This window comes from Theileria orientalis, chromosome 3, assembly GCF_000740895.1.
Source record: "Theileria orientalis strain Shintoku DNA, chromosome 3, complete genome".
NCBI lineage: Eukaryota > Apicomplexa > Aconoidasida > Piroplasmida > Theileriidae > Theileria > Theileria orientalis.
This window is the reverse complement of record NC_025262.1, coordinates 885,649-908,506: the sequence shown is the minus strand read 5'-3', so window position 1 is coordinate 908,506 and position 22,858 is coordinate 885,649. Positions and strand designations below refer to the sequence as shown.

The 22,858-nt window shown below is 42.4% G+C and overlaps 14 protein-coding genes across 14 annotated transcripts; 8 read left to right on the top strand and 6 right to left on the bottom strand.

The window, feature by feature from the left end:
- Nucleotides 1–25: 25 nt before the first annotated feature.
- On the bottom strand, nucleotides 26–2,205 carry TOT_030000421 (DEAD-box family RNA helicase; the record flags this gene model as incomplete). Its single annotated transcript, XM_009693164.1, has 5 exons — nucleotides 26–528; nucleotides 823–1,102; nucleotides 1,148–1,244; nucleotides 1,276–1,931; nucleotides 2,026–2,205. The coding sequence occupies 5 exons, from the start codon at nucleotides 2,203–2,205 to the stop codon at nucleotides 26–28; spliced, it is 1,716 nt and encodes a 571-aa protein (XP_009691459.1).
- Nucleotides 2,206–2,410: 205 nt separating this feature from the next.
- Nucleotides 2,411–3,277, top strand: TOT_030000420 (uncharacterized protein; the record flags this gene model as incomplete). Its single annotated transcript, XM_009693163.1, has 3 exons — nucleotides 2,411–2,782; nucleotides 2,822–2,999; nucleotides 3,123–3,277. The coding sequence occupies 3 exons, from the start codon at nucleotides 2,411–2,413 to the stop codon at nucleotides 3,275–3,277; spliced, it is 705 nt and encodes a 234-aa protein (XP_009691458.1).
- Nucleotides 3,278–3,342: 65 nt separating this feature from the next.
- On the bottom strand, nucleotides 3,343–5,761 carry TOT_030000419 (spliceosome-associated protein; the record flags this gene model as incomplete). Its single annotated transcript, XM_009693162.1, has 10 exons — nucleotides 3,343–3,497; nucleotides 3,723–3,783; nucleotides 3,880–4,077; nucleotides 4,234–4,292; nucleotides 4,325–4,557; nucleotides 4,657–5,153; nucleotides 5,184–5,258; nucleotides 5,290–5,426; nucleotides 5,458–5,611; nucleotides 5,678–5,761. The coding sequence occupies 10 exons, from the start codon at nucleotides 5,759–5,761 to the stop codon at nucleotides 3,343–3,345; spliced, it is 1,653 nt and encodes a 550-aa protein (XP_009691457.1).
- A 203-nt stretch (nucleotides 5,762–5,964) lies between these two features.
- On the bottom strand, nucleotides 5,965–7,174 carry TOT_030000418 (conserved hypothetical protein; the record flags this gene model as incomplete). Its single annotated transcript, XM_009693161.1, has 4 exons — nucleotides 5,965–6,089; nucleotides 6,130–6,160; nucleotides 6,223–6,330; nucleotides 7,166–7,174. The coding sequence occupies 4 exons, from the start codon at nucleotides 7,172–7,174 to the stop codon at nucleotides 5,965–5,967; spliced, it is 273 nt and encodes a 90-aa protein (XP_009691456.1).
- Nucleotides 7,175–7,416: 242 nt separating this feature from the next.
- Nucleotides 7,417–7,554, top strand: TOT_030000417 (hypothetical protein; the record flags this gene model as incomplete). The annotated part of the gene is made up of 1 exon (XM_009693160.1): nucleotides 7,417–7,554. The coding sequence occupies one exon, from the start codon at nucleotides 7,417–7,419 to the stop codon at nucleotides 7,552–7,554; it is 138 nt and encodes a 45-aa protein (XP_009691455.1).
- A 687-nt stretch (nucleotides 7,555–8,241) lies between these two features.
- On the top strand, nucleotides 8,242–10,926 carry TOT_030000416 (conserved hypothetical protein; the record flags this gene model as incomplete). Its single annotated transcript, XM_009693159.1, has 3 exons — nucleotides 8,242–9,151; nucleotides 9,303–10,544; nucleotides 10,601–10,926. The coding sequence occupies 3 exons, from the start codon at nucleotides 8,242–8,244 to the stop codon at nucleotides 10,924–10,926; spliced, it is 2,478 nt and encodes an 825-aa protein (XP_009691454.1).
- A 527-nt stretch (nucleotides 10,927–11,453) lies between these two features.
- Nucleotides 11,454–13,734, top strand: TOT_030000415 (conserved hypothetical protein; the record flags this gene model as incomplete). Its single annotated transcript, XM_009693158.1, has 3 exons — nucleotides 11,454–13,137; nucleotides 13,279–13,553; nucleotides 13,585–13,734. 3 exons carry the CDS (start codon nucleotides 11,454–11,456, stop codon nucleotides 13,732–13,734), a joined length of 2,109 nt encoding a protein of 702 aa, XP_009691453.1.
- Nucleotides 13,735–13,886: 152 nt separating this feature from the next.
- TOT_030000414 (conserved hypothetical protein) lies at nucleotides 13,887–14,102 on the top strand (the record flags this gene model as incomplete). Its single annotated transcript, XM_009693157.1, has 1 exon — nucleotides 13,887–14,102. One exon carries the CDS (start codon nucleotides 13,887–13,889, stop codon nucleotides 14,100–14,102), a length of 216 nt encoding a protein of 71 aa, XP_009691452.1.
- A 305-nt stretch (nucleotides 14,103–14,407) lies between these two features.
- On the top strand, nucleotides 14,408–15,715 carry TOT_030000413 (conserved hypothetical protein; the record flags this gene model as incomplete). Its single annotated transcript, XM_009693156.1, has 1 exon — nucleotides 14,408–15,715. One exon carries the CDS (start codon nucleotides 14,408–14,410, stop codon nucleotides 15,713–15,715), a length of 1,308 nt encoding a protein of 435 aa, XP_009691451.1.
- Nucleotides 15,716–15,909: 194 nt separating this feature from the next.
- On the top strand, nucleotides 15,910–16,736 carry TOT_030000412 (conserved hypothetical protein; the record flags this gene model as incomplete). The annotated part of the gene is made up of 2 exons (XM_009693155.1): nucleotides 15,910–16,057; nucleotides 16,189–16,736. The coding sequence occupies 2 exons, from the start codon at nucleotides 15,910–15,912 to the stop codon at nucleotides 16,734–16,736; spliced, it is 696 nt and encodes a 231-aa protein (XP_009691450.1).
- A 256-nt stretch (nucleotides 16,737–16,992) lies between these two features.
- Nucleotides 16,993–19,034, bottom strand: TOT_030000411 (DNA helicase; the record flags this gene model as incomplete). Its single annotated transcript, XM_009693154.1, has 8 exons — nucleotides 16,993–17,055; nucleotides 17,114–17,193; nucleotides 17,288–17,432; nucleotides 17,503–17,668; nucleotides 17,786–17,968; nucleotides 18,090–18,571; nucleotides 18,617–18,735; nucleotides 18,884–19,034. 8 exons carry the CDS (start codon nucleotides 19,032–19,034, stop codon nucleotides 16,993–16,995), a joined length of 1,389 nt encoding a protein of 462 aa, XP_009691449.1.
- Nucleotides 19,035–19,279: 245 nt separating this feature from the next.
- TOT_030000410 (uncharacterized protein) lies at nucleotides 19,280–19,851 on the bottom strand (the record flags this gene model as incomplete). Its single annotated transcript, XM_009693153.1, has 3 exons — nucleotides 19,280–19,525; nucleotides 19,557–19,624; nucleotides 19,662–19,851. 3 exons carry the CDS (start codon nucleotides 19,849–19,851, stop codon nucleotides 19,280–19,282), a joined length of 504 nt encoding a protein of 167 aa, XP_009691448.1.
- Nucleotides 19,852–20,169: 318 nt separating this feature from the next.
- Nucleotides 20,170–21,557, top strand: TOT_030000409 (proliferating cell nuclear antigen 1; the record flags this gene model as incomplete). The annotated part of the gene is made up of 5 exons (XM_009693152.1): nucleotides 20,170–20,332; nucleotides 20,554–20,709; nucleotides 20,775–21,055; nucleotides 21,173–21,229; nucleotides 21,387–21,557. 5 exons carry the CDS (start codon nucleotides 20,170–20,172, stop codon nucleotides 21,555–21,557), a joined length of 828 nt encoding a protein of 275 aa, XP_009691447.1.
- Nucleotides 21,558–21,731: 174 nt separating this feature from the next.
- TOT_030000408 (proteasome subunit) lies at nucleotides 21,732–22,770 on the bottom strand (the record flags this gene model as incomplete). Its single annotated transcript, XM_009693151.1, has 4 exons — nucleotides 21,732–21,792; nucleotides 21,824–22,025; nucleotides 22,150–22,497; nucleotides 22,692–22,770. 4 exons carry the CDS (start codon nucleotides 22,768–22,770, stop codon nucleotides 21,732–21,734), a joined length of 690 nt encoding a protein of 229 aa, XP_009691446.1.
- Between the last annotated feature and the right edge of the window lie 88 nt (nucleotides 22,771–22,858).

The window sequence follows — 22,858 nt, the reverse complement described above, 5'->3', positions numbered from 1 at the left end:
AACGGCATGGGATTCATCAGTCAGACTACTTCTTCCTCTTCTTGAAGTGCGGTAGCTTCTTTTTGAAGAACTTCCTCTTCCGCTGCCTCTTGGTGTGCCTGCCCCTCTTAGCCGCCTCGCTCCTCGCCCTCTTATTCCTCAGCTTCCTCAGACGCGACTCCTCTGCGGCGTTATCTGAGGGGTGAATCTGATACTTGATGTCTTCCACCACGTTCTGTAGGTTTTCGTCCACCAGGTACTTCGGAATGTACGTCAGGTGCTTCTTCTCCGGCTTCAGCAGCTGATTGTCGTTCTTGAGCACCGATTTCAGCAGCAGGACGTCGTTTTCGTTAACGTTTTTCAGGAACTCCTCCTGCTCAATGGCGCTGTGCCTCACTGACTGCATCTGCGCCGTTTCCACGAGCTTCGGCGTTATCGTCTTCAGTATGTCATTTACTCGGTACTTGAACGACTCAAACACGCTCTCATCCAGCGTTAACCTCTTAAGGCCACCCTCGTCATCACCGTGTTCCTGGCCTTCCACCTGTTCTTCTGCTTCCTTTTCATGCTCTTCTTCTTCGTTATCCTCGGCTTCAGATTCCTCCTCTTGATTATTATCGAAGTCTTCGCCGTCACCCCGATCATTGTCATTGACACTCTGGTTGTCACTATCCGCACCCACATCTTCGTCGTCCTCTTCATTATTATCAGGATCAGATACCTCCTCTTCACTATCAGGATCAGATTCGTCCTCTTCATTATTATCGGGATCAGTTTTGTCCTCTTCATCATCATCGTCTACATTCTCATCCACGGTATCTTTAGAGGCAGGGGCCGATTTACCATTTAATTGCAAAGAGTGTGCACTGTTTTCTTCAAAACCTTTGGTAAGCTTCAATAGCAGGTCGTCGTCTCTTTTTGTAAAAAAGGTTAAACTCGAGCCTTCTTGATAGTTTCGGCCCGTGCGTCCTATTCTGTGCTTATATATTTCCAGGCTCTTAGGCTCGTCGAAGTTAATTACGCACTTTAGGTTTACGAAGTCCACTCCTCTGCTTAAATTCATGTCCTGGTCAGTTTCATCATCGATCACTATTAAGCATCCGATCAGTCCCTGGTTGAAGTTCTACAAGTCAGTTAGTTATATCCACTTCACTTATCTATAGCCTACCTGCAGTATCGTGTGCCTCAGTTTTGGAGACAAAAGCTTGCTCACTATGTTTATGTCCAATGACAGCTTTCTCAGAAAGCAGTAGAGGTGGTATCCCCTAAACGTTGTTATTTACGACCAATACTCACTTTTTGTTTGAGTTTACGAATATGATTGACCCGTATGGTATCGATTCCATCTTAAGTAACACGTACAGCGTCACCAGCTTATTTTTTTCCTCGACCAGTATGTAGTACTCGTTTACCGTGCCTAGCTTCTGCGTGAACGGCACGTCGACGTAAACTGGCTTATACAAAAGTAGGTTTGCGATATTCTTTATTTCATAGTCTAACGTTGCGCTCAGCAGCACTGCTTGGAACTTCTTGAACTTAGAGGTCGACCTCAGCAGTTCGATCAGCTTCAACATATCCTTCTTGTATCCGAACTCGAAAAGTAGGTCTGCCTCGTCCACGACCAGGTATTCCAACTCCTGGCTCTTTACTATCTCCACTGCTACTGACGGCTTCGTCACCACCACGTTCGCCAGGGCATCCTTTGACTCCGCCACTGCTCCGAAGGTCAGTGTGTTGGAGCATTTCTTTAAAAGGGTCTTCAGGGAAGAATGAACTTGGCGTATTAAATCGTTCGACGGGACCACGATAAGCAACTTCAAATCAGCAGGACTCGGAGGTCTACTGTTTTCCAGCAGTAAATTCAATAGTGGAATCAAAGCTGCCAGTGTTTTTCCGGAGCCTGTTTGGGACTTAATCAAGGCATCTCGACCAGATAAAATAACCGGAATTGCCTAAAAATCGGTAAATCCGTGTGTTTAAAGTATAAATTCCGGTACACAGTAAATATACATGGTAGTATTTAAAATATAGGTTAAATAAACGAACCTTTCTCTGAACCGGTGTGAACCTTTTAAAACGCAATAGAACATTTTCTAATAAAGCCGAATTTAAGTTAGATCGTCCAAAATTTAATATGTCCTCACTTGCTAGTTCAAATTCAGAACCTTCCGAGGACCAAGTGTCGGAACTCGACCGGTGATCATCACCGGACTTACAAGTGGCCATAACTACTTTTTAGGGGTGATTTTATTAAAAATTGCGATTAAGAATTCAAATAGTGTACATCGTAGTTCATAATATAAATTTCATTAATTAAACCTGTTTTTTTAAAATATTCTGATTTGCCATCTTCTGCCACACCGACAATCGCCTTATACTGACATTTACAATCGATTTTTTTAATTTATTTTTTTGTACTTATATTAACTTAATGGGAATCGAGGAAGTTCCTGATTTACCTCAAAATACTGTTGAGGATGATGCCATTAAATTCCACACGAGTACTCCTACTGAGGATACTAATTTAGATGATTCCGAGTTGGGTAAAACTGAGGATTTATTCGGTTCTTCATCGCCTCTTTTTTTTAAAGAAAAGGGCAATGATTGTTACCGCGACAAAAATTTCAGGGAGGCCATCGACTGGTACACCAGGGCTCTCACCAGACTCGAATTTAGCGACAACGATGTCTTGAGATCACAGCTGTTTTGCAACAGGGCCGCTTGCTATCAGGCTCTGGGTGATTGGGAGGCCGCTATTTCCGACTGTACCGACGCCCTTTGCTTTGACGAAGCATATACAAAGGTTACACACCCCTTCCCTTCCTAATATTTACCTCTTTAGGCTTATTTAAGGCGCAGTGCTGCCTTTGAAAAGACCAATTCGTATCAAAAATCGCATTCCGACTTGGAAAAGGCGCTTAGCCTCGACCCATCCCTAGAGTACGTTTCTTTTTATTTGCACTTTATAACTTTTTTTAGCCCAAAATATTCAACTAAGAAGGCTCAGCTGAAGAAACTAGGTAACTCATTATTTATTTAATTTCTATCACTAACATTAATTTATATATATATATTTATATTTATATATACACACACATTGCCCATATTTATCCTATTGCGCACTCTTTATGGTTTAACCTTAGCTGACGCTGAATTTGAGTCTGAGAAGGAGCAGATGATCGGCAAGTTAAAGGACTTGGGCAACAACCTTCTCGGAAAGATCGGCCTGTCGTTGGACAACTTCAAGGTTCAAAAGAACCCTGAAACTGGGTCCTACAACATTCAATTTCAACAGTAATGTCAATGTGCGCAGTTACACATTATCTACGTGTCTAACCACGTATTTGCACATAATTTAGTAAATTAGAATTTGAACTGTTTCTTTTTCTTCTTCTTGTTCGGGTCCTTGTTTTCCTGCACTTCGATCTGACCTGCTGCTTCGTGTGCCTTTTTAGCCTTGTTTTCATGGTACTTGAGCTGCCTCATGATTTCGTCGGTCGTAGTCGTGCCATCGACTTCTACATTAAAGTTATGTTAAATCACATTTACAGCAAAGTAACACCAACAGCATGACATAAAGGTTTAAGTCAACTAGCAGTATAACTAGTTAAAAGTGCAAGTGGCTGGGGATATAGCCGACTAGCAGTATAACCAGTTGGCGGCTTAAATAGTTAGTGACATAGCCAGTTAGGCACCCACAGCAAATTAACAATAAAAGGAGTTAGCAATACCACTTAACTTACCTTCAGTCGTTAGAGATGGCGTTGCGATACCGCCCATTGGTGTTGTCATTCCTCCCATTCCCTATACAATGATTTAACATTCACGTTTGTGAAACAAACAGTATCTAACACTAATGCTACTAGATATAGTCGCTCCCACTTTGCACTTGGTACTTACCAGGGGCGTTGCAACTGGCGGCGGCATTTGATACGTGATTTGTGATCCGAAGAGCGCGTTTGAGGCCGTTGCCACCTTCGGCTCCAGCACTGTGTATGCCTTTCTTGGTGCCTGTGTCGGCTGCATTGTGCTCTGCATCGGTGTATCCAGCGCCGATAAACCAACGTCGACCAGAGGAGTCTTCATACCCATTGACAACTACAACATTGAATTAGCATTAGTTTCGTTTTTATGTATACTGTCTCAACTGGTGTAATTTTATGTATACTGTCTCAACTGGTGTAATTTTATGTATACTGTCTCAACTGGTGTAGTTTTATGTATACTGTCAACTCGTGTGTTACTGGGACTTACCGGGGTCTCTGATGACAGGTGGTCGGTCCTACCCTCCTCGCCTGCCTCCTCGTCAGACTCTACACATTGTTGTTTAAATGAACCTCCGTACCTTCCTCATCTTCATCCTCCTCAGGTGCCTGCGCCACTTCGCCGAAGAACGTTTTATCTATGTGGTTGTCTTCGTAGTACGACGAGTCGAAGTAGCCGTAGAGCGGGTTTCCCGCCTCATCCGTTGGGAGGTGTCCCCAGCCTCCTGGCTGATATCCAAATGATGCCGACTCTGGCAATGGCGCATTAACTCCCGGTATCCGCAAGTTAGGATAACTTGGTGGCGGCCCAAATCTACAATGTTTGTATTATGTGCACGGTTTTTTTATCGTTGCTTAACCTATTACTCCTGTTGCTAACTGCTAGTTACCTAATCAATAACTACATTCTCACCTTTGCATATTAATCAGCCATGGCGGCGGAGCGTTTTCGCCGATTCCCAGTGCGTGCTTCAGCCTCTCTGATAACTGACCAGGCTTACAGTTGCGCATTCGCAGCACCATTTCCTTCCCTTCGTAGTACACGTCTCCGTACTTCGTCATCGGCGGCTTCACTGCGTACTTGAAGAAGGCGTCGTGAAGCGTCTGGTAGTCGATGTCCATTCTGTGCGACTTTGGCCTCGCCTTCTCCCTCTGCTTCTGCTTCAGCGTTTTTTCGCTCTCCTTGATTTGCAGCGCCGACCTGATCTCCGAGATCTTCGTGGCCTCGATGTGCGGCGGCAGCTTATACGGCGGCTTATCTGAGCTTCTTCTGTTTTGCATGAACCTCGTCTTCTCGCTCCAGTGCGAGGGCACTGGGATCGTGTTCCTCTGTCCCTTCAGCCACACCAGAAACTTCGGGTCTGCTGCCGTCGTGTCCCATATTTCCACCACCTCCGGCTTTTCTGCGTACTACAATCCGTGTTAACTACTGTAGCCTACCTGCTTCAGCTGAGATAGTGTCGGCCTGTTCATGAGCCTCAGTAGCTTCTTCGTGCTCATCTTCTTGTGCGATTCCTATACGTTATCATAAGATAGCGGAACCTACGTCTTCCTCAGAGTCTGTGTCGTCAAACTGCTCCTCTGCGGGCTCCTCCACCTCCGGCTGAGGCTCCTCTTCCATCTTCTGACTCTCCATCTCCGAGAACTTCTCGAACACATCTCCAAACTCTCCAACATCCTCCTCTACAATATTTTTTATTCATTTTATTCAAACCTTTATATATGTATTCTATCTCCACATCCTCTGAATCCTTTAGATGTTCCTCGAAATCTTTAAAGTGTGTTTTTAGATTTTCCTTCAAGACTTGTCCGTTCGTTTTAACTTCACCGTTCGATTCCTTGGTGTGATTTTGTTTCTGCTTCCTCTTCTAAGCATAAAGTATGTTAATTTATTTCAAATCACATATGTAATAATTTATATAATATTATCTTACCAGTTTCTTTACTAAATTCTTATAGGTTGCTGGATTCTTCTTTCGAATCGCTTTAACGCTACTTAAATCAATTTTGTTTGCCATTTGGTGTGAACTGAGTGTATCACATGGGTACAAAGTGTCAGAAAAATTGAATACAATCAAACCTTATCATTTAAACTAAAACAATGTAATTATTAATGTTAAAACTGTTTAAAATTTTCAGTGGAAGGCAGACCGCAGATATGTAGTGCCAGTTTACCCAAATAGTTATAAAAAATTAAAATACACTTAACAAATTAAGATTCTTAAAACAATTTAGAAATTTCCTTCAACTGTGCGTTTTGCAATTCAAATGTTTCGTAGAACGAATCCACTTGATCTTGTTCATTCTTTTCGATGTCATCTAACATTTTGTTTATATCGTCTTCTTCTAAAATTTTTTGACACCAAAACTAATTGTTTCGTCTTACCTTCATTCATCTTTATTGCGTTCATTGTACCCTAAGCGATAATTATGAACACAATTAAAATTATATCAATAGGACGGTGTGTTAGATACTAACCTGGTTTGAATCTTCTAAACCTATGTCCATTGCCCTGTTATGGACCGGGGGATGGAAAAGTAACGAGAATAATGAGGGTTCCGTATCCTTATTGATTGAAGGATCTGCCTGTTGATTGTTATGAATTAATGGACAGTGTAATTACAAATAAAAATATCAATGTTTAATGACATTCTATACATATATTATCCTCCTGATTAGTTATAAATACCTGTATGAATTTGGGGGATTTGATCATTCTCAAGTCTGCGATGTTGTTCTTGGTTAAATCGGCTATTTTTCTATTATTTGAGCTATGAATTACATTTGTTTTAATAAAAAATAAAATTATTACCAATTTAAATTTAATTTGCATTTTAAATTTTCATAAACACTAAATCTTTTGTGTGTGATTGTGTAGTTATCAGGATCGATAAAAAAAATGTTGTAAATAAGATATCGATAAAATTAGATCAGAATAAATAAATTGAATGATTTTAAATGCATATATCTCACAAATAGGTACAAATCTGTGTTATAATCACAATTACAAATTCCGTAACAAATAAGAATTGTTAATTAATAAATACATGTTATTTGGGTGTATATATATTATGTAAATATATAGTGATTGTTATTTAACTTATAAAACAGATTTAGGTCAATTAAGACCTCATTTTGTCTTCAGGACTAGCCAAATATAAAATTCCAAACAAATTTGTATATAACAAACAAATCATATATAATTAATTTCTATACATTGTTTTCTTTATTTTGAAAACATATTTTACGAATCAATTAGAGCTATCCATTTTAGTATAGCTATGTGTTCAATTATAATAGATGTATATATACACGAATATATTTAAGATTCTTGTTATTGACGTTAATAAAAATAAATATACAATGATGAGAATGAGAAAAATCAACGGAAAAGTTTACACTTTTTTTTTATTTTTATTACAGCTGGCATTGTTGATTTATTACAAAATATTCATACACAATTTAAATAAATTCATATATTTATAAATGTCAATATATATATATATATAAAATATAAAAAGGTATTTTAATAAAAACACAAATATATAAATATATACAGATATACGATATTTGGATGACTAGGTTGCAATTTAAACATTAAAATTTTTAAACAAAAAAATATAATTTAAGCACGTTCTGATTCCTTATATAAATTGAAAATAGGGTATTGTGATGACTAAATATCTAGACAATGGATTTAGGTATATGGATCCCAACTACCAATCTAGGAGCATACACTCAAATGATTATTTAGAGTTGTTAGTATCAAAACTTCTACCATCCGACCACAAGTTCAAATATAAAGAGTAATTATTGAGGTGTTAACGAAGGAGGAAATAATTACTTAGATCTTTGTTGGGTCACCCATTGGAATCCTTTGCTCTGGGCCATTGCATGCTTTAAACCATAGATTACATACATATTTTTTATAGGAAGATGCCCAAATCCTAAACTTATATTATTATGTTTTATGATAAAGGTCTTCGTTGAAGATTTAAAACAGTTTTGTTCATATATAGAGACATACCATATGGTTGTTTGACAATTGTGCCAAAAGGAGAACATTGACATTTTAGTTTTACTCTTTGAGCGCATCACACGGTTTTAAGAATATAGACGAAATTACAGAGTCTTATTAACTTGAAAGACGTGTTCTCTGGATTATAATATGTGTTTCTGGTAGATCGGAAAAATTGATATATCGAACAAGCTAAACTTATTTAAAACACATCGCTAACAACGTAATACCTATAAAACGCGATATATATATTTAAAATTCCGAAATTGCAGGGTTTCAAACTTCACAGTTATATCTAATTAATTCACGGTAACACAAACCAGATTTAAAAATCAACTAGAAGCAGCCAAATAGTTGATGAAACATAAATTTATTGTTTGGGTATATTTACAAGAAATAATAAAAACCTTAAAAAATTAAAAAGGAGCTTTAATCAAACGCTTGGTTAGCTATAAACGACAAGGAAGCAAACCGGTCAGATGAATACAGTAGCTTCGGTTCCACTGGACTATCCAGAGTCACACACCGGAGACATGGATAGTTACTTGACAAATATAGACAACGTATACGGCATAAATGAACCGCTGGACTACACCACGTTTAGCAGCGCCAACACATCATGCGAACCCGTTTTCCTAGAAAACGGAATACAACTGAGTTTCGATGGTTCAAACTTCAACGACTACTCGGGGTCGTTCTACCCAGGCCCCTGCTACGGAACAAACGACACGAGTCTGTACCCGGACATGAGCAGCTCGATATTCGCGAACACGTTCGCAAAGTCGGAGCAAGATCTGGGGAAGTACACGATGGACCAAAAATACGCGTTCGACACTAAGTATAGGCTCGAATCCAAATACTCGATAGACAGCCTGTATAGTATAGATCCCAAGTACCCGATGGACGCTAAGTTTAGCATGGAGAACGGGGACCTGATGCAGCACACGAGCACGCCTAACCTGCCGTACCTGACGCCGAAGGTAAAGCCGAATTTCGAGTACATGAACCCGATAACAAACAGCACCTCGTCGACGTCGTCGACGATGTCGTCAGCAATGCCGGCCGTGGGGACGACCGCAATGGGACCGATGACGGCATCCATGCCACCAGCGATGCCAGATATGCTCTCGCCAGGGAGAGCGCAGCACCCGATAAAGGTGACCACGCACGACTTGGCAATGTTCAACTCACTGATGGACGGAAGTGTCCTGACGCCAATAAGAGCCAGCAGTACGATGCTGGCACCGAATCAGCTGAGGAAGACGAAGTCGTTGCCCACCGGGATACCGGCAACGACGGCGCCAGGACTGAAGGAGTATCAAGGGCTATACCATTTCGAAGAGGAGCAGACGGGGCCGCAATACATAAGGCAGCCACCGACGACGCAAAGTAAGTGAAATAGTTGATGCTTTTATTAGTAGTCAATATACATATAAACGTAGTTAAGTAGCAGTATTACATGGTAGTTAGCACTAAGGGAAAATTATGGTACCATCAGCTATGATACAAATTTTAAATTGACATACTAATGGCGTTGTAGAAACGTTCAACTACGAGACTGAGTTCTCGAAGAGCGTAGACTCGTTGATGTTGTTCCCATCAGAACGTAACGTGCCGACGACGACAAGCCAGGGGCAGGACACGTATCAGTCAGCAGAGCGCCCACCGAACAACTACCAGTACCAGAACAGCGCAGTGCAAGAAGGAGAGGCAGATGAGACGGGCGAAAACTACTACGCACCCACAAGTGTGACGACGAACGTCACGAGATATTCAGTGCCGACCTTTGACCCGAACATGCCACCGGAGGAGAGGTACAGGGAGGTGCTAAAGGCAATACTGAAGTCGCCGCCGACGCCGGAGAGCTTTATGTCGCCAATTAACTCAAACGTACTAAACAGCTTTACGATCAAGGAACTGGGGGAAAGGTACGACGAAGCACAGAGAGCGGCGAACCAACCAGAGACACATGTAATGTACGTCAGGCACAGCAGTGACATGAACCTGGTGCTGAGAAACGATAACCTGCTGATACAGCACTCGAACAGAGAGAGAAACGAAAGACTGAAGATGTCAAAGCAGGTCCTGAGCAGCAAGGACGTAGCCTCAAGCTCGGACCTGAACGAGTGCATGGCAAGGTCGCGCAACGACGAACAGGGCATGAGTTACCTGCCGTACGTGAGCTGTAACTGGAAGGGAGTGCACGAAACGAGCTGGTGGATGAGCGACGCGAAAGGAGTAGTGCGCAACTTCAAGGTGAGGTTCGACCCGGCAGTGTTCGGCTCGAAGAACACAGCGTACGAGGAGGCAACCAAGTTCGGAAAGTTCGTAGAAGGCCTGATAAGACCAGGAACGCTTATCAGCTGGTACCCAGGATTCAACATACCAATAGGCACGAGCGGAAGAGCGAACCTGAGAAAGGTGCTGCACATGGACAGAATGAAAAACGCAGACCTGTGCGACCCGGTCCTGGAAGCAAACGGCCTGAAGGTGGCAGCCAAAAGCACCTTCGGAGACATGATCATAGTGGAGCTGTACAAAGCAGCGTACCTGCTGGGACTCTGGGACGTGGCAGCATACAACTGCCTGAAGACGTGCAAGCGCCGAGGATACTCGTTCGAGTGGATACACAACATACAGGCAAGCGGAAAGAGAATCACACTCGACGCACTCAAGTACATGAGGAACGTGAAGGAGGTGGTGGAACAGGATAAAATATCGAGAGTCAACTCGGAAAAGAAAAGGAGACGCAGAAAAGCGAGCGAAAAGAGAAGAAAAACAAGTCTAGCCTAAGCCCAATAAGAAACTTAAAGAGTTGATCAGAAAACTTGGGTTAAGGCTTGAGTAGAGCAGAGAATGAGAAGCAGTATATCGAGGTAACGGGAGAGAGCATGAGGTGGCGTTTTGATAGTAGGCCACATAGAGAGAACCATGCCACGTGGTCCACTAGTATAGCCACGGAAGTATTGGAGTCACAGTGGCACCAGGGCGTTTATGAGAGCATGACGCCAGGGTATGCAGGCGCCTACGAGAGTAGAGCGCCAGAAGCAGACGTAGAGGGGAGCCAGGAGCCCGAGCAGTTCGCTGATGCTAGGACACACCATTCACACTGGCATCAGGCGCGATCGACTGCGGACTGGGCGGGCACCCGTAAAGATTTATAACAAGCAGCTCGCTTGACGCACAGCAAGCGACGAGCACTTTATTATCAGCAGCACGCGATTTAACACCCAGATGGGCTACCGCTGTAGCACTGAGGGCCCACACCACCACTTTCCCAGCAGTGCTAGCCTAGCGCTCAAGATAGCATTCGATTGTATAAAAATTCATTGTAAATTATTGGTCGGGCGCGCCCGGAGCCGCCCGAGTGTTTATTATGGATTTTTCTTAACTAGGTTGTCAAGGAAGCATCCAGTCTTCTAAGAAGTTTAAAAACAACTTGTCAGTAAAGCAGATAAACAGTCAATGTTTATTTCCATCAGCGATACATGGTATTCAAGTACACATATACATATACAAACTCACATGGGTATTCACAGTAGACAAATTAAGTAACTAGAACAGTGTGTATGGATTAAACTTGTGCCAGGAGTGGACGAGCGTGTTAGTGGAAGAATGTTGTGAGGCAGAAGTAAATCAGTATAAGTGGTCCAAAAACCACAAGAATGTCTACGGTGTAAAATAGGTTAAAATGTTATCACTAAAGGAGACGGATTACAACCAGAATAAATACATTGCGCTGGATTTGGAAAAGTTCTTCAGAGAAAATGACGAGTTGACCATGCTGAAGACGCTACAGGAGATGTACGTCTCATCGTACAACCTGGAGCTGGAAATGAAGTCCCTGGTGACAAACGAGCTGGATTCCGTTCTTTTGTGCGTTGACACGATACTACAGATGTGCTCCCTGATAAAGCAGTCGAAGAACAACCTCGACACGATAAGTAAAACGGTAAACGAGTTCAACTACGATGAAATATTCGAAGAGGCATGTAAAAATAAAGTGGATGTACCGGATTTGGAGGTTAACGAGCTTAAATTGTTGCTGGACGGGTGGATGAGTAACTACAACAGGGAGTGTATAGAAAATGAAACATACGGATCAGAGTCGACACACATTGATCTAAACAGAGACTTATTGTTTCAAAACTACGGAAATTTCGTAGAAAGGTGCAAAAACGTGAAAATCTACGTTAAATCGATAGTATCGGAGCACCTGCACGGAATGACGATGAGTAATTATAGACTCCTTAAGAGGAACAGGCTGTTAAATTCGTATGAGCTACTTTACGTAAAAGTGCCGCTCTTGTTGAATTTATTGGAGGAACTCGGAGGAGAGGACACGAATGGTCTAACCAAAGAAACGGAGCGGATGTGTGAATTTTGTAAGAAGAAGCTGAGATCGCACTGTTTAACAAACCTGAGCAGTAGTGAAGTGGAGGTTTTACTGGAGTCGGTATCAGTGATGTTCCTGCTTGACGGAAAAGGGAGAGAAAACGCAGAGTTCCTGCTGAAAAGGAGGCTGGAAATGTACAACATTGCAAGCTCAGCACTCGTATCAGGCTCCTTGGGAGTTTTAACGAAGCTGTTCTCACACTTCTTTGCAAACGAAGTGCTCTATGAGGTGTTGACCCTCTACACGAAGGAGGTGAGTCTGGATAGGAGTATATTCAGAGAGAGTTATGAGCCGAAGCTGCTGGATCAACTCGGGAGTTACAGTCTCGTTAAGTTGATTCAAGTGAAGCAAGTAGTATCGCAGCACATACAGGAGTTGAGCGTCGACTTCGACGGGTGCAAATTGAAGGACAAGTTGGAGGAAAAGAGGGCGTTTCTGAATGAGGAGTTTGAAAAAACGTGGACCAAGTGCACAAACGACAAGATAGCGAACATAATGCTGACCATAAGCGGATCAGTGAACAGCTACACGAAGATAAAGAGGGACTTGGGGGACTTTTCAGAATATTTCGACAGCCAAGACTTCGTGGAAAACACGAAGCACGACGTGGACGAAATGGTGACTGAGCTAAACGAGTTTTTGCTCTCGGAAAAGAGTTTCAGTCACCTGGTGGACAGAAAGCTCGACGCAACAATGGAAAAGGTGAAAGAGCAGATGGCCCTGAGGGAATTTAAGCACGGGCGAATGGAGGCGCTGACAGTGTACTCAATACAGGAGTACAACACGAAGTTTAAGGCGTGGCTGGGCGAAAACGGAGTTCTGGACTCACTACAAGTGTTAAACAAGTTCAAGCCCACGAAGAACGTGTACGCACTGTACGAGATTGTCACAAATAGGTACCTGGACCCGCTGGTAAAGGCAGCAGCCAAGAAGGCGGAAAGCCATAGAACCAGTAAATCCACCAGAGTTGATCAGCCAGGTTGAGTGTACATAAACAAAGTAGATAGAAACTGTGGACACAGGTGGAAATACTGTGTTTAGTCCACAGTAGACAGACGATACTCATGTAGATAGCACTAGAATAGTCCTCAGTAGTTGATATAACTCATCTAATATACAGGGGATAGTGCTGAGCCAACGGATAATAGCCAAGAAGGGGGAAAATTGGAAGATAAAGAGGATGACAGTGAATCGGAAGAAAAAAGGGAAGGAGATAATGGACTATACATGGTAATGGTGGCATACGCAGCCTCGAATCTGAAAAGCTATATCAACGAACTAAGCGGGTTCAGGGAGTGTGTGTTGTCAAAACACCTGGAAGAATCGGCGCTGGCGGCTGGAATGGAGTATTACATAAAAAATATTACTGGAGGAACATTGGGGAAATCAGCAGAGGTAGCGCAAGTCATAAATTAAAATTGTGTAGAGGGACGCGGGTATACTTTCTATGATCTGCGGAGACAAACTGGAGAGGTCAGACGCAGGTTTAAAAGAAAAATACACACAATTTAAAAATAAACTGCCAGATGGGCGGAAATACGAAAAATTTTACGCGAGCTTTAAGAACCTAATGTAATGCCCGAAGAGCACTCTAGACATACACAATAAATAGATATCCAACTAACGATGAAGTGACGTCGTGAAAAAATAAAATATTGTAAATAATTAAGTATATTTAGTGTAAAATAATCATTAATAAAACGGAGAGAGGAGCAAGGAGAAGGGAAAATGCCCAAGAGGGAGTACAAGAGAAAACCGGAGGATTATTGCCAAATGAAGCCTCTGAGAGATTGCCTGGCGCTTAACGAAGGAAAAATAGAAAAGTGCACCAGGGAAGTGGAGATTTTCGAGAAAACGTGTGACTCGAACAAACCGTATTTTCACTCAAAAGAGGGCCTAGACGACAGCAAAACAGGTCTCTTTTCGGGAAAACTGCACCTATAAAACAAATATAATCAATATCATTGATACTCACACATACATTTGTACGTAAAACGGGTAATCGGAGCAGGTGTAGTTCGGGCGAACACTATATTCAGGCCGAGCTCCTTTTGTAGTGGTAAATTTGCCACCTGTCTCCGCATAGGTTACTTCACGTTATTGTATAAAATTAAAGCAACAATTTTATATAATACAAAAAATTAGTTTTACAGCTTTAACTGCAACATCCCACCTAGGATAGGCTGCTGAATTATCGTTTAGTTATCAACTCTTCGCTGTCAATATCAAAATAGTCGTAACGATAAAGCATGTCAGACAGAGCTGCTGAAAGAGTTGGAAACCTGAGTTCGAGCGAGTACGACGAGAAAAATGAATCACCCGGAACACTTTCATATTTCTTCGGCTTGTTGCTTGGTCTCGCTAACAACTTCTCAGCTCACACCGTCTTCCTCCTGTCTTTCATGGCAGTGAGGTTACACAAGGGAGCAAACAAACTCCCCCTAAACCTTTTCCTGTTCTTTTTCTTCTACGCACTAGGATCAGTGCTCTTTTTCTTTGTAAGTCCCGTATTAACATTTTTCACATTCTTCGGATACCTGCTGGAGGCAGTGTTCCATCTCTTAGCCTTGTTGTCAGTGCAGGCGTTCGAAACTGAGGCGGGAAGGGGCGTATTCACAGCTTCAGTAGCCCTCATGGGACTGGCCCACGGGCTAAACAAGGTGGCCGGAACAGCACTAGTAGAAGCCACTCCATTCGGAAGCCATGCCGTACTTGACATGGGATTGTTCCTATCTGGCCTATTGCCATTCTTCCTATACATGGTTTTCCGTTTCGTGGTGACAGAGGCCGGAGACTTTAAGCTCGAGCACATGAAGGTGTTCTTCACCACAGTCAGCGTACTAGCAATGGTCATGCACTTGCTCACGGCGCTCTTTGCCGTAGTATACTCGATGACGGGCAGAGTAAAGAGGCACATGGAAAAGAAGAGGCTGGAGCACGAGTCGAAGCCAAAGTTTGTAGGCAGACACGCTGCATCACTATTCAACAATTTATTAGTTGCAACACTCGTATTCCTGGTGCTGTACTTCCTTAAATACACGCTATTCCCATCATTCTACCCTCTCGATGTGGAAGACAAAGTCACAACGGGAGCAAAATACATGTTCCTTACACTACCAGGCTTGTTCGACGGACTGGCAAGGCTGGCGTTCCTATATCTGTTTGGCAACGTTGACTGGACACACGTGACTCCGTGCGGCACACTTTACATGCTAGTTTTCGATCTTCTTTTGGTTGTATTTTTCGGATGTTTACACAGAATGCAGGACCAGGACTTTGTGCTCTTTGAAGAATCTTTCTCACTGTTGTTCTTCTTGGCCTTCCTACTGGTCCATTCTGCATCCTCAGATGTCATCACCCTGCAGCTACTTGGCCACGCGGGCAACAAGGAGGCCGAGAGGGACATGGAAACCCACGAACTTGAGGCAGATCTGCCCAGAGCACACAAGAGAGTGACAGCTCACGTGTTTTTGAACGTCCTAGAGTCCCTCGGATCCACCCTGGGATCGCTCGCAACACTGTTATTCTTTAGTCTGTCAACTGAAAAGAAGGATTAATCAAATACATTATTCGCCTACGTGTTAAGTATCCTGAATAGAGTATGTGTATGAGATTCGTAGCTATCTGTGTGTGTTATGGTGAACCTTGGCTCCTGGTTACGCTGCCTGGCTGAGATCGGCTGTGGTGTCGTCAGGAGCGAGTTTAGTTGACATTTAAGAGTTTTAACGGTTGACTCACGCTAAAATGGAAAATGGTTATTAGAACATCGCTGCCGCGGAGATTGTTTAAAATTAGTCCGCTTGTGAGCTTTAAGCCGGGCGCAGGCGTGGTGTATCACCCCTCGGTCCACGACGCCCATGTGAATGAGACGCTGAGGCAGGAAAGAGCAGTAAAACAAGGTAAAAAACAAATTGGAGTTTTTTAAGTAGAATTTGCAGTTAAGTAGCCTTAGAGTATTCACTATGCCGCCGTCTGGCACTAGGTAGTTACACATGGCTGACCGCAGCCATATTCTAACGTTGCTGTTCAGGAGTGAAGCTTCCGCAGGTCAGAAAGGACGCCTTCTATAACGGCCTCGACCCTGACAAGGTGGTCACCAACGATTGGCAGAGTCTGGACGTCGGAAGGATCCCGATGCGCGGGGGCTACGCGTTCGCAGGCTACCGCTTCCCGCAGGTGAAGGCCTTTAACGAGGACGAGCTGGTCCGCTTCTTCGACTGCGAGAACTTCCTGAACCGGTACTCTCCGAAGGAGATATGGAAGTCCGCCAAGTACAGACTTAGGTTCACGAGGCTCATGTACCTGTCATTTCTCTTCCCGTTTACCTTCGTCTGGGCCGAGTTCATGTGGAAGAGTCGGTACGAGCCGCTCGAGACCACGATTCCTACAGAGGACTACCACAAGCACTACGTTTGGCACTCTCTCGGCCACAAGCTCGACCACCACGCCTTCGTCCAGTACTCTGAGGCCAGGAGGACTCACAAGTGGCGCAACGACCAGATTAACCCTGAGGACTACATTCCTCCTCAGTACAGGAACCTGCAGGAGTTGCCCAAGGGCCTCGTTCCTTCTCACTGATTTAGTTTTTAAGCACTTGATTCAATTTATATATTCATCCACACACGGTAACTATTACACACACGCCTGTATTATTTTATCAAATTGACACTCATACGAATATGGGATAACGCTCTCACAGAACTCTGATGATCACATTTACGGTTGATAACACTCGTACGAATTTCTGATAACACTGGTACCAATATATGACAACGCTTTTACGAATATCTGATAACGACATTGAAGCTTGGTTATCTCAACCAGACTATTAAAATCACTCTTCCATCTTTTCATCAGGATTCTTTAATTCGGAGAACATGTATTCGTGTTGGAAATCCTAAATGACACATTAGTACTGGTAAGCACGCGCTCATATGCATTTAATTATTACTTACAATTAGGTATTTGGTGCTTCGTCTTGCATCCAGAAACAGACTAAATGATCTTTTGATATCGTCACAGGTAACTGGTCCACCTGAACATGTTAATGTTAGTACAAAAATGTGCGTATTATGTTTACAACTTCATATGTTCAAGTAACCGTATCTACACAAATATAAATGTGTTACCTCCCTTTCTTTGCCTAATCAGGTGTGACGCTGTTATTAGCTGCAATGCGTATCTTAGCGATACGTCTGTGGCCACTTTGACCAGCAGCTCCAGCGAGTCCTCTTCCAACTCCACGTCCTCCTCGTCGCATCTCTGACCAATGATCTGAAACAGTTTGTTCACATGCAATCACTGTTAGTGGTAACTATAACACTACTATCTATCATTTCAATACCATCTTTGTATCCTCAGGCTGATATGGAAATGTTGGTATGATTAGCAGCCGATCCAGCACATCAAGCGGTATTCCGTGAGGCGACTTGTAATCTGTTCCTCTAATTCTCGTTATCCCTCTGTTAGTGGCCATCACTACTATTGGACAGTTTTCCATTTCTAGAGCCCTAATTCATTATTATACGTTGTCAACACTAAGTATTTAATTAATCCACAGTTAGTATTTAATTAATCCACAGTTAGAGGCTGAAATCAATCCAATAGTAGTCTATTGTTTCATTTACCTTGACAAAAATGAGAAGCACTCAATATCCAACATGTGTGCCTCGTCTATGAACAACACTCCCTGGATCAACTCTGCCCTTCCATCGTCTTGCCACTCTTGCACTTTCAGGTCAATTTGCTCCCTCACTTCGTTCTTTATCTCTCCCGTGTCTCCCGTAAACAGTGATAAAAATCCTTGCGATCTAAACGTGTAAACGTCAATTTAGCTTTAGCAGTCATTCACTTTGTCAGTTATCTACTTATTTATCTGAATTCCAAAGTATCATTCTATTAGCCTCCAACGGTATCTATTCTTCGCATTACCTTGAATTTATTACATCCACATCGTGCAGTGTTACTGTGTGCAGCACTTCCTTTCTCTTCTGCAGCTCTCCCGATGGACATGGTATGAAATTGACGTTCGGCGCCATTGCGTCGTAGTCGTGGGAGTACGAATAAGCTCTTCCCAGCTTCGTCACCTTTCCCGAGGTCTTGTCTATTTGTATTATGTCGCCCACTGCCACGTTCTCTCTCTTCAGCGCATCGATCAGGTTGCCTCCTATGTCGTAGAGCGTCTCCATATCCGTCGTCTTCATCGTCATCTTCCCCAGCTTATCTCTACTGCTTGTGCTCGTCGGATTTGTGAATCTGTCTATTTCGATTTCCGTGACCTCTCCTTCTATCACTTCCGACTCCTCCTTCACTCTCAGGCCGATTGATCTTCTGAACGCCTGTGTTAGTGATTCAGTCTTGCTCAGTTCCATCGAATAGACCTCGGATGCGTTGATGTGTGTGAATGGCGCGTCCTAATTCCATCATTAGACGCTGTTATTTAAATATCTTCCACAAACCTCTCCAAGTGCTTTCGAAATTCCCATTGCTATTGCCGTCTTTCCACTTCCCGGCTGCCCTGCCAAAAGAATTGCCCTTCCTCCTATCTTTCCTTCCTTAAGCATATTTACAACAACACCTGCACACGGTGTCAACTATTTTCGTTAAATTATGTAGTATACATACGATTCCTATCAAGAAGCACTAACTACCATATTCTTTCAATAATCTACAAAAAACGGCTTTATATACACTATCTAATTCTATCAATCCTCGTTTTTACTAACCGGCGGCTCTTCTTGCCTGCACTTGGCCCACTAGCCCATCTCCCGTGTACTCTGGGTTTAAGTTCTCGTCCAGGCCCAGTCCTGTGATATGGGAGTGGATTCCTATCCTTTCTATCTTCGTGATGTCCGATATTTCTATAGTTTTACTCATTGCTGCAGGTGTCCAAAATATTTAAATTATAATGACTACCGGCACACTCCCACAACAATCACTCAATATCTTTTAAAATAAGAAAAATAAATATCGAATATGCATAGAATCAACATATTTAAACTTTTGCTTGAATGAACAATGCTTCAAAGTTTCGATTCCTTTTTCACCTGTTCATTAAGTACGCTTTCGTTAAATGGGTTCAACGGCGACTCACACCTAAAATCGATTAAAATAAAAGCACTTTACCCTAAGAAGACCTTCGTATAATGTCTAGCGATCATGGATACAATTGCGTAAAAACTGGTTGCTGTGCAATCAGTTGGATCGTTGCCCAGTACTTTGCTATGTGTAAACATGGAGATCAGGGGGATTGGTTTGAAAGGCAATTTTGCAACCACTGAGTATTCAAACATGCTCATGATGGCTGGCATAAGTCCCATCAGTAGAATTCCAGTTATTATTGATGAAATCGTCCTGTTATTCTTCAACTTCCTGAACCGCAACATTAATCATGTGAACGAACTTCATTTTGTCCAGCAAAATCTTGGCAGGAGTTTCTCCAGACTGTATCTGAGCCTTAGTTTTAGCTAAACATTTATTGACCCAGGATTCGGTCAAACTTACGAATAACTTTGGAGAGAACGTACACTTCGTAGGCATCGCACAACTCCTCAAAGGCCTTTCTGAAGGATTCCTTGCGATATATAAAAAAATAAGATGTTAGTTCATTGATTACTCCAATTGCTATGGCAAAGAGTAGAACCAATAGAGTGTCGCGTTTATTCACTGTTGAAACGAAGGAATCATTGTCCATATTTATATTTAAAATAGCTGTTAAAATAAAATATATCTTTGTAAAAAATACATAATAAGATTATGAAAATAATAAATTTCAGTGAATAGTAAAACTGATAGGTACAAGTATTTTTGGAGTGCTGTGTAACACAATAAGCAGAAAATTTGCCTAACACTCTTAATATTTATTTAAAACACCCATATCCTCCTCGAGATCTCTATAATTTTATATAAAAGCAATAGAAGTGAGTCTGAGGCTTCTCTTATAAATGTGTAATTGAAGCCCAATACACAAAACAACGAACACAAAATATATTATTTTCGATTTGTATGAGCGATGTTAGAGCTTAAGTTGAACAACGCAGTAGTCTTGAGGAGAATTTTCGACTGTATTAGGGATCTGATTACTGATGGGAACATCGATTTCGACGCCACGGGAATGACTCTTCAGGCTCTCGATGGCAATCACATAGCGCTCGTTCACCTGAAGTTACACGAAAGTTAGTTTACCCATGTCGTTTGTTTATCAAATACGTAACTTTCCTTTTCGTTATACCAAGTCCCAGCGACCGCATCGTTGTGTGTATGTCGTTTTGGGAACTTTTAAATCGGCCTGGGTGCCGAATTCGTTTTTACAGTGCCAATTGAATGTAGTTAGTTATTTGCTATGAATATGTTGCAATCGAGTATTTGACATGGAACTGATTCATATTACCAATAGGTGGATTTGTGTTATACCGCTGCGACAGGCCCCGCGCGCTCGGAATAAACATCAATTCAGTCACAAAGGCGTTTAAATCATGTTCAAACAACGACTCAGTACTAATACAAAGCGAGGAAGACAAAGATCTGATCACGTTTGTCTTCGAAAACAACAGTACGTTTGTGTGTTTTAATGTGCATCACTATCATCACATAAACCTCACTCTCATTAATTTTTAGTCGAAGATCGTGTTTCAAGTTTTTCTCTAAAATTGATGACCATTGAGCAGGATGCGCTGAGTATCCCGGAGAACACCGAAGGCTTCGACGCGGAGATCACTCTCAGCTCCAAGGAAATGACGAACATATGCAAGCAGATGAACGAGTTTTCCGACACCATAAAAATGGAAATCAACAAGAATTCAATAACATTCTCAACGCAGGGTGATCTCGGGCACGGTGAAATTGTTTTAAGAAACAGACCACCATCTTCAGAGGGAGACTGTGGAGTTTCCATAAAGGTACGATTTTATGAGAAAACAGTTTATGTCAACGTTGTGAATGCTATGGCAATTTATAGTGCCACTGTTACAACAACTATTACCGCTACTGCCAATACTACAATTATTCCCTTTTAGGTCAGAAATCCCATAAAGCAATCTTACGCAACAAAGTACCTATCTATGTTCACCAAGGTAACTTAACCATGTAGTATTAACTATATGTGTGCGTGCATATGTTTATTTATTCTCACACTAAAGTGTGTGTATAACATGTATTTACAAACATACTTACACACTTAAACACAAGTATACCAGTTACTATGGTAACACATGTTTATAAACTTAATAGAGTGGCTGTTTGAGTGATTCTGTTACCTTCGGGCTAAGTCAAAACCGTCCAATTGAAGTCAAGTATGACGTTAAGGACTCGTTGGGCGACGATGGACGTCACGGCCAGGTTCTCGGCGAACTCAAGTTCTATCTCGCCCCCAAAATCGATGATGAAATGGAATCAGATTAAGTAAAAGGTGAATCGGCCTGTTATAAAGGTTAATCAGTTGAAAAATCAATGAATCAATCTCAAGTTTCAAATGCATACGAGTATATGGTATTTAATGCGATTTTGATGGCAGTTATGGTAGTAGTAATAGTGGTTATGGTAGTAATAGTGGTAAGGTGGGTAACACATTATCCTTTAAAATTGGTTTCCAGCTATTGGTAGTGCAGAAGTTGGCGCAGCGAACTTAGCGTAGTCCCTAAAACAGAGTTAACAGTGGGTTTCCGTACCATTTGGAGTCCAAAAGGAACGGCTCGTCAACGAAAACGCCGTTCTTCGTAACGTAGCCGACCTGAACCCGGACCGAGGCAGTGCAGTCTCGCAGGTACAGCAGCCTCATGCACCTCACTGCCAGGTCCCTGGCCTCGGCCAGGCTCATGGTTGGCCTGTGCTCTTCCCTAAGGGGTCCAATGGCAAAGTACTTGCCGAGCCCTGAAGATGTGTAAATTAATCTGGTTCAATATGCTATGCCACGGTTACCAGTGGTCTAGTGTACTATACAGTGACAGTGTTTACTGTAATTCCGTATAAGTAAACTAATTTGAGGTTGACAAACCTGTTACCACGAAGTCGTCAGTATACTTAGTGCCGTAATAGTCAGTGTAGCCCAGAAAGGGCTCCCCTCTGCTGAATCCTCCCACGACTGCAGATACCAGAACCGGGTCAAGCTTCGTTCTCCGCGAATAGAGCACTCTGGAGGTGTAGTTCAGCAGCATTTCTGCGTTCAGCAGCGTCTTGGACTCGTCGTTGCGGTGCGCCAAAAGCTCGGTCTGGACCACCCTCTTGAGCAGGTCACTCAGGTACTGGTGATCGGCCGCGTCCCCTGAGCAGCAGAGAAGCGTGTTTTTCGAGACTTCCTGCATTCTTTTTACGTTCATGTACCGAGCCATCCTCCCTAGACTCACTAAACATCAATTATTTGGGAAGGTGTGATTGTGGAATGTGCGAATTAAATTTATCCTTATTTACCACAAAACCGGAGCAGAAGATGGCAAAATATCATGTATATATATGATTTGATTCTGAATAGCTATGAATATTTTATTGTTGCTCTATGATAAACAATATTCTGCAGTCCTATCGCAACAATCCACTTACGCTTCGTATCTGCAATCATTAGCACTCCTTCGTCGAATTTCAATGCGACTACTGCGGCTCCCGTAACGTAGCCGCTCATTTTATAAATTTACAAAAGTTGTAGAATATAATGTGATCACACTGTGCTTCACACCATCACCCACAAAACGTACACGACTTCTTGCTAT